The sequence below is a fragment of the Diaphorina citri genome, unplaced genomic scaffold (assembly GCF_000475195.1).
Source record: "Diaphorina citri unplaced genomic scaffold, Diaci psyllid genome assembly version 1.1 scaffold2010, whole genome shotgun sequence".
Taxonomy (NCBI): domain Eukaryota; kingdom Metazoa; phylum Arthropoda; class Insecta; order Hemiptera; family Psyllidae; genus Diaphorina; species Diaphorina citri.
Genome location: NW_007379436.1, coordinates 11,482 through 19,068, shown reverse-complemented (window position 1 = coordinate 19,068; position 7,587 = coordinate 11,482). Strand labels below are relative to the sequence as shown.

Genomic DNA, 7,587 nt, shown 5'->3' with positions numbered 1-7,587 from the left:
CGTATGCCTTTTGGATACTGGGAAGGATCAAAGAAGTTAGTCCTCGACAAACTCTGTTGCAGCAACAATTAGGCGCTTGTGGTACGATAATCCAGCCACAATCGAAATAGATTTGACTGATACACTTTTGGTTGCATGAAACCAAAAGACGATCAAGACTCTTTGGTGTTCTCATGATTCGTTTGAAAGATGCATCGGTCTTAGATATCTCAGTCTCATGCGGTACCTAGAATAACGGGACCCTTGGCAAGCAACTTTGACTTTAAACAGCATGTTCAGAAACGGTTTCCAGATTTAGACATTGCCATTGATTCAGAGGTTGACAAACCTGCTGATCTCTTGATTGGAAGTGATCTTTACCATTCCTTTGTCAAGGGACAAGTTAAACATGTTGAAGAAAACTTACATTTGGTCCAATCTAAACTAGGCTGGATTATTTGTGGTCAAGAATCTGACAAATTTCCAGAACGGACTATGTCTTTCCTCACTTATGTGTCAGGAATTGATGACTCCATGTCTCAATTTGTTGCACCTGATCCACCTCTTAATGATGATAAGATCAAAGAGTTGTGGGAGTTGGAAGCCATAGGGATCCGAGACTCGCCTAAGATCCTACATCAAGATGAGATCATTGAGTTCTTCAACAAAACGACAATCTTTAAAGATGGACGTTACCATGTGAAATGGCCATGGACACAATATCCTACAGACCTCCCACCAAATTTGGGATTAGCCACAGGACGTCTAACCAGTCTGGTGAAAAGGCTTGATCATCAAACTCTTGAACTTTACGACCAGGTTCTTCAAGATCAGTTGCGACTAGGTGTCGTAGAAGTAGTTGATAATCCTGCGGAGTTTCCACCACATCCGGTGCATTATCTGCCTCATCACTGTGTTATACAAGAGGGCAAGACTACAAAACTACGAGTAGTCTACGATGCATCGTCCAAAACGCGTGGAAGCTACAGTCTAAATGATTACCTCTTCAAAGGTCCACGCATGCTAGATGATTTAGTTGGATTCCTTATTCTATTCAGATTGCACGACATTGCTTTTGTAGCTGACATCGAGAAAGCATTCCTGCAGATTGGACTCCAACTAGAAGATCGCGATGTCACCAGATTTCTATGGTTGAATGACGTACACGCTGGTGTCCATTCAAACAACATTATCCATCTACGTTTCACACGCGTGCCGTTTGGCATTGTTTCCAGTCCCTTCATCCTAGCTGCCACGCTAAAATATCATCTTACTCGACAAGGTAGCTTTGAAGCAAAGACAATTTCAGAAAGTCTTTATGTCGACAACCTGCTACGTAGTGTACCGACATTAGAAGAAGCCGAATTATTTACTAGTGCTCCTGATAGTCAGTTAAAAGGTGTAACATTTACTAGTCAAGTGTCAGGCGACACTAGTCAAACGTCAGTCGAGGAAGTACAGATATATGGTAAGGGAAAGAAGAAAGAAAGAGAGAGAGAGAGAGAGAGAGGAAGTACAGAAATATGGTAAGGGAAAGAAGAAAGAAAGAGAGAGAGAGAGAGAGAGAGGAAGTACAGAAATATGGTAAGGGAAAGAAGAAAGAAAGAGAGAGATAGAGAGGAAGTACAGAAATATGGTAAGAGAAAGAAGAAAGAAAGAGAGAGAGAGAGAGAGAGGAAGTACAGAAATATGGTAAGGGAAAGAAGAAAGAAAGAAAGAGAGAGAGAGAGAGAGAGAGAGAGAGAGAGAGAGAGAGAGGAAGTACAGAAATATGGTAAGGGAAAGAAGAAAGAAAGAGAGAGAGAGAGAGAGGAAGTACAGATATATGGTAAGGGAAAGAAGAAAGAAAGAGAGAGAGAGAGAGAGAGGAAGTACAGAAATATGTCGATTCTATTCAAGTATCAGGTGACACGAGTCAAACGTCAGTCGATATAGGTCAAATGCCAGATGACTCTAGTCAAGACGGATCAAGTGATACAAGACAAGACGTGTCAGGCGACACAAGACAAGCCGTGTCAGGTGACTCAAGTCAAGTTCATAAACTGACTTCTAGTACAGTCGTTGAAACCGACCTACGGAAATTACGAAGAAAGAGGAGGAGGAGAAGAAGAAGAAGAAGAAGAAGAAGAACAAAGAGTAGAAGTAACCTTAAGGAAAAGAAGGAGGAGGAGGAAGAGGAGAAGAAGAAGAATAACAAAGATCTACTCTTTGTAACAAAGATCTATAACAAAGATCTACATCTACTTAGTAACCTTAAGGAAAAGAAGAGGAATAAGAAGACGAAAAAGAAGGAGGAATTAGGAGAAAAACAAAGAAGATGAAGAAGAAACTTTTGTATTGTATCTTATATCCGTACAAGCTGGACATATTACAGTGCTTCCCAAAAATTTACCCCTTTCCAGGTAATTTACCCTTTTGGGTACCACTGAATCCAAATGCCATTGTATTAAGTAAAGTAATTCAGATAGCAGACTTTTAACCTGCTCAACAATACTTTCCAAACTTAACCCCTTCTGACTCTTTTGTGAAGTCTCCCTTTCATGTTAACTCTTTTGGGCACCACTGGAACTTTTGTACCTGGAACACTGGAACTAAGTGCCATTGTTTTAGATGCAGACCTTTAGCCTGCATATTAATCCACCTCGTTAAATCTATCCCCCCCTGGGTTTTATGACCTGAAGTTAGCTCACTATTTATTTATGCACCTTGAGCAGTGGTGTGGGGTGAGGTTTTTAAATGGGGAAGCTAATAAATACATAATATATACAGTATATCGATCTGCTTGTGGTCTTAGAATTCAGGTTGAATCATCATAAAGGCCCGTAGCACATTGGATGCGTAGTCTCTCGGCCAAAGGTAGAAAAACACACTACCATTAGTTGGGGGCACGGTTGGTCCAGTGGTAACGCGCTTGCTTGCCATGCAGAAGGTCCCGGGTTCGAATCCCACCATCGACAAAAATTTCTACTCGTTTTTCGATTGCAAATATTTCAACGGCCCACTTTCTGGTGTTTTCGTGTTGACCCAGCACCTAAATGGGAAGTATTGTGTCTCTTCTCGCCCATCTGATGAGAGGCACACCGGATATGGGCATAGCATGGCCACATGCGTCTAATGTAGCAGTTGTTTCATTGCTACGAAATAAAAACGGCGGTGGAACACTCATAAAAAAAAAAAATAATCACATCACGTGAACGATTGGAAAATGGGGAGTCAAAGAGATGTAGTTCCCTCATAATATTGTAGGAAATTTCGTTCAGGACAGCCACACTACCATCACGTCACGTCACGTGACGTGATATACGGATACGCCACTCTTGTTGAGCCTAGAAAATTGGATGCAGATTCCCCCCCCCCCTCTCCCCTCCAGCTTCGATTAAATATTCCTAATATTTTTCCGTACGGATTTCCTCGTATCAAATATCCCCGCATAATAATCCCATTTTACCGTACAATTTTTATCCCCCGCTGTTTGTTTATGACCAGAGATCGGATATGCAAATGCATATTTTGCATCCATATTTTGGTATGGCGTGCATATTTTGACCTTCCTTAGGTATCCTACAATAAGGAAAGTTGCATAGTAGGTACCTACACTTCGGTCTATCGCTCTTAAGCCGGCCATTTACTTTCAGACCGTCTTCTGACAGTCCTCGGTCTCATAGACGTGGGTCTTTCAGACAGTCTGAGTGAGTGGTGGAAGAATCTAGAGACTCAGGTCTGTCAGACCTAAGGCTTTTTCCGGTCCCACTCACGGTAATGTGAGGAGGCTGGTAGGGTAAAATTACTATCACTAAAAATCCTGGAAGTCAAAAAGTGTTTCTACGTTCTTGTAGTAATGAAAAAATAACTACCTCTGCTACATTAGATTCTTGTGGTCTGTGTCGTAACATGCCTATTGCCTATGCCTATTCCTTAGAAAGGACTATAATAGCACCACTTTCTTCCTGTTCTATTACTATTAATAAGGAGGTCACGCCTATAGTCTACCCCACTTTCCCCTAATATAATAACATGTTACCCCCACTTTCCCCTAAAATAAATCTCGTTCTAACCTCAACACTCCCTAAACACTTCAATTTAGTTCGAATACAGGGTGACTCATTGAACCTGACTAACCTCAACACTCCCTAAACACTTCAATTTAGTTCGAATACAGGGTGACTCATTGAACCTGACTAACCTCAACACTCCCTAAACACTTCAATTTAGTTCGAATACAGGGTGACTCATTGAACCTGACTAACCTCAACACTCCCTAAACACTTCAATTTAGTTCGAATACAGGGTGACTCATTGAACCTGACTAACCTCAACACTCCCTAAACACTTCAATTTAGTTCGAATACAGGGTGACTCATTGAACCTGGCTACACTGAAAAAAAAAATTTCCAAGTCAGTATTGTTAGGCGCAAAAATAACTGGATATAGTTGTATCACCTTAAATATGTGTGAAACATACTGAAACATAAAGACCTGAAACTTGTAACGTTGATATGTGGATTGTTAAGTGCACTTTCAAAGGGATATAGATGTGCCTAAAGGATTTCATTATGTTATAATGGGATTTATTTGATACATTAATATTGTCAAGATATGAGTGTCGTACGCATACGGAAGACCTATTTGTTACAAAATGCTTCTGAAACATATTGTTTCTACATTTATAAGAAATGTTGATGTATTGAGGATATTGTTGCAATATAATGCTATCACAATAACTGTTTCTAGAAATGACGTCATCAATTAAAATATGAACCCTCAAAAGGAAAAACTGAACCATATATGATTGTAACATAATGCTATCACGATAACTGTTTCTAGAAATGACGTCATCAATTAAAATATGAACCCTCAAAAGGAAAAACTGAACCATATATGATTGTAACATAATGCTATCACGATAACTGTTTCTAGAAATGACGTCATCAATTAAAATATGAACCCTCAAAAGGAAAAACTGAACCATATATGATTGTAACATAATGCTATCACGATAACTGTTTCTAGAAATGACGTCATCAATTAAAATATGAACCCTCAAAAGGAAAAACTGAACCATATATGATTGTAACATAATGCTATCACGATAACTGTTTCTAGAAATGACGTCATCAATTGAAAATGTGAACTCTCAAAAGGAAAAACTGAAGCATATGATTGTAACATATTGCAATCATGATAACTGTTTCTAGAAATGACGTCATCAATTGGAAATGCGAACACTCAAAAGGAAAAACTGAACCACATGATTGTAACATAATGCAATCAGGATAACGTTTTATCTAGTTATGACGTAATCGAATGAAAATTTGTGCACTGAAGGAAAAATTTGACTGTAACACAAAAACAAAACAATGCTATCACGACAGCTATATCAATCTCAATGGTGTAGTGGTTAGTACGGTAGAATTTAGATCTAGAGATTGATGATTTAGCATAAATTTAGTAGTATATTAATCAAGAAACGACATTTGTGTCAGACATTTACATATGTGTTAAAAAATTAAAATTCCTTTCTACGATAGCTAACCAAATTTGGAGTTTTGCTATAAGATAATTATCAAGTGTCTCAAGATATCAAGTATCAAGATGATTATCAAGCTATTAGATAAGAAACTAATGATTATCAAGATTATTTGACTTATGTGACTTTGTATTTGTAGCGAAAGTAACGTTTGTGATGAAACTATATTCCGTTTGCTATAAGATGATTATCAAGTTCATTTGACTGATAAAATGATTCCTCTTGTGGTACAAATAAAATAATATCCTTATTGATGTTGCAATAGTACCTCTGACTTGAGACAAAGATATTCCCATTGTTACAAGAATTATTTATGCAGTACAGTGACTTTATATTTGTAGCGAAAGTAACGTTTGTGATGAAACTATATTCCTTTCGCTATAAGATGATTATCGAGATAATTTGACTGATAAAAGGATTCCTCTTGTGGTACAAATAAAATAATATCCTTATTCATGTTGCAATAGTACCTCTGACTTGAGACAAAGATATTCCCATTGTTACAAGAATTATTTATGCAGCACAGTGAAATTATATTTGCAGCAAAAATTCACGTCAGTGATCCAACAATATTCCTTTTGAGACATAAGTTTGTCCAATTAACTTATCCCTGATATTTTCGGAATTTATTCATATAAGTTCATAGTCAAATCAGTTTGCAACTGTGATTCGTAGTAGACGGAATTATTAACGTTTGTGATGAAACTATATTCCTTTTGCTATAAGATGATTACAAGATAATTTGACTGATAAAAGGATTCCTCATGTAGTACAAATATAATAATATCACTATTGATGTTGCATTGGTACCGTCTGGTTTGAGACGAAGATATTCCCATTGTTACAACAATTATTTATGCAGCACAGTGAAATTATATTTGCAGCAAAAATTCACGTCAGTGATCCAACAATATTCCTTTTGAGACATAAGTTTGTCCAATTAACTTATCCCTGATATTTTCGGAATTTATTCATATAAGTTCATAGTCAAATCAGTTTGCAACTGTGATTCGTAGTAGACGGAATTATTATTATTATTATTATTATTTTTTCCTCACTACTCACGTACTCTACTATAAATAAAATATTGGGAGATGGGATCCACAGGCCTTTGTATAATCAGGGTATCCAATTCAATGTAGTGCTAAATGAGTAATAGTGCAACACTATTGAAGCTACCCTAATTAAATTGGCCAATGAAGTCGTCTCTAATCATCCTATAACCCGTGTGTTACGTATTATGACGGTGATAATTCTGCACCTATTTGAGGAGCATCAAGATGTAAAGTCAGGTGTGTATAGAGTGTGCAACCTGGGATACGGCGTAACCCATGTGATATGTCTCTCAAGTATGCGGGTTATTCCAGGTCCCGTCCTGAAGCGCGAGACGACACGAGTATTGGCTTAATTCGCGTGACATACGTGAGCATATCCCATGCGACTCTCCACCACGAGCTACTACACGAGGTACTTGTTCCTACCGTAAGCGCGGGTTAGGTATGTTACCGGCGAGGCGCCTATTGTCTTTATACGGATATAGATCAAGAAAGGATGCTAAACACGCTGAATTCGTATATTCCTAGTTCATAGGCTATCCTCTTCCACCACGCCCCTCACTTCTATCAGTTTCATTTGATGTTGTTTCTCTTTTATTTTTTTTTTTCTTTGTTCTTTCTTTATTAAAACGGAGGTCTTTGGAGAGAAAAAAAAAAAAAAAAAAAAAAACCATACTTAAAATAAGCACGAATAAAGTTCATTCCCCTCACTCGCCAAATCGAGACAACAAGGGGATGCTCAAATCAATCATGCTGGTCGAGAGTGACCAACGTACAACACAAGTGGGATGTTTAAATGTTTGGTTGGATTCTGCATTACCTATTTTTTAATTCTATTCATTTTTTACTGTTATCTCCAAATAGTCACCCGCTCCTGATTCAGTAATTGATTATCATCTCATTTTATTATTTATTAATTTTAAATTAAAAATCAACCAATCAGCGCCAATTTGATGGTCATTCATAATATACTGCATACGAAGTTATATAATGTCTCTATAAGAGGTTCTTGGTCTTGAATATTGT

General features: G+C 37.7%; 1 protein-coding gene across 1 annotated transcript; it reads left to right on the top strand.

The window, feature by feature from the left end:
* Positions 1 to 231: 231 nt before the first annotated feature.
* On the top strand, positions 232 to 3,712 carry LOC103517937. Its single transcript, XM_008482983.2, has 2 exons — positions 232 to 1,447; positions 3,615 to 3,712. The coding sequence occupies exons 1-2, from the start codon at positions 475 to 477 to the stop codon at positions 3,710 to 3,712; spliced, it is 1,071 nt and encodes a 356-aa protein (XP_008481205.1). The 5' UTR covers positions 232 to 474.
* Positions 3,713 to 7,587: the final 3,875 nt, after the last annotated feature.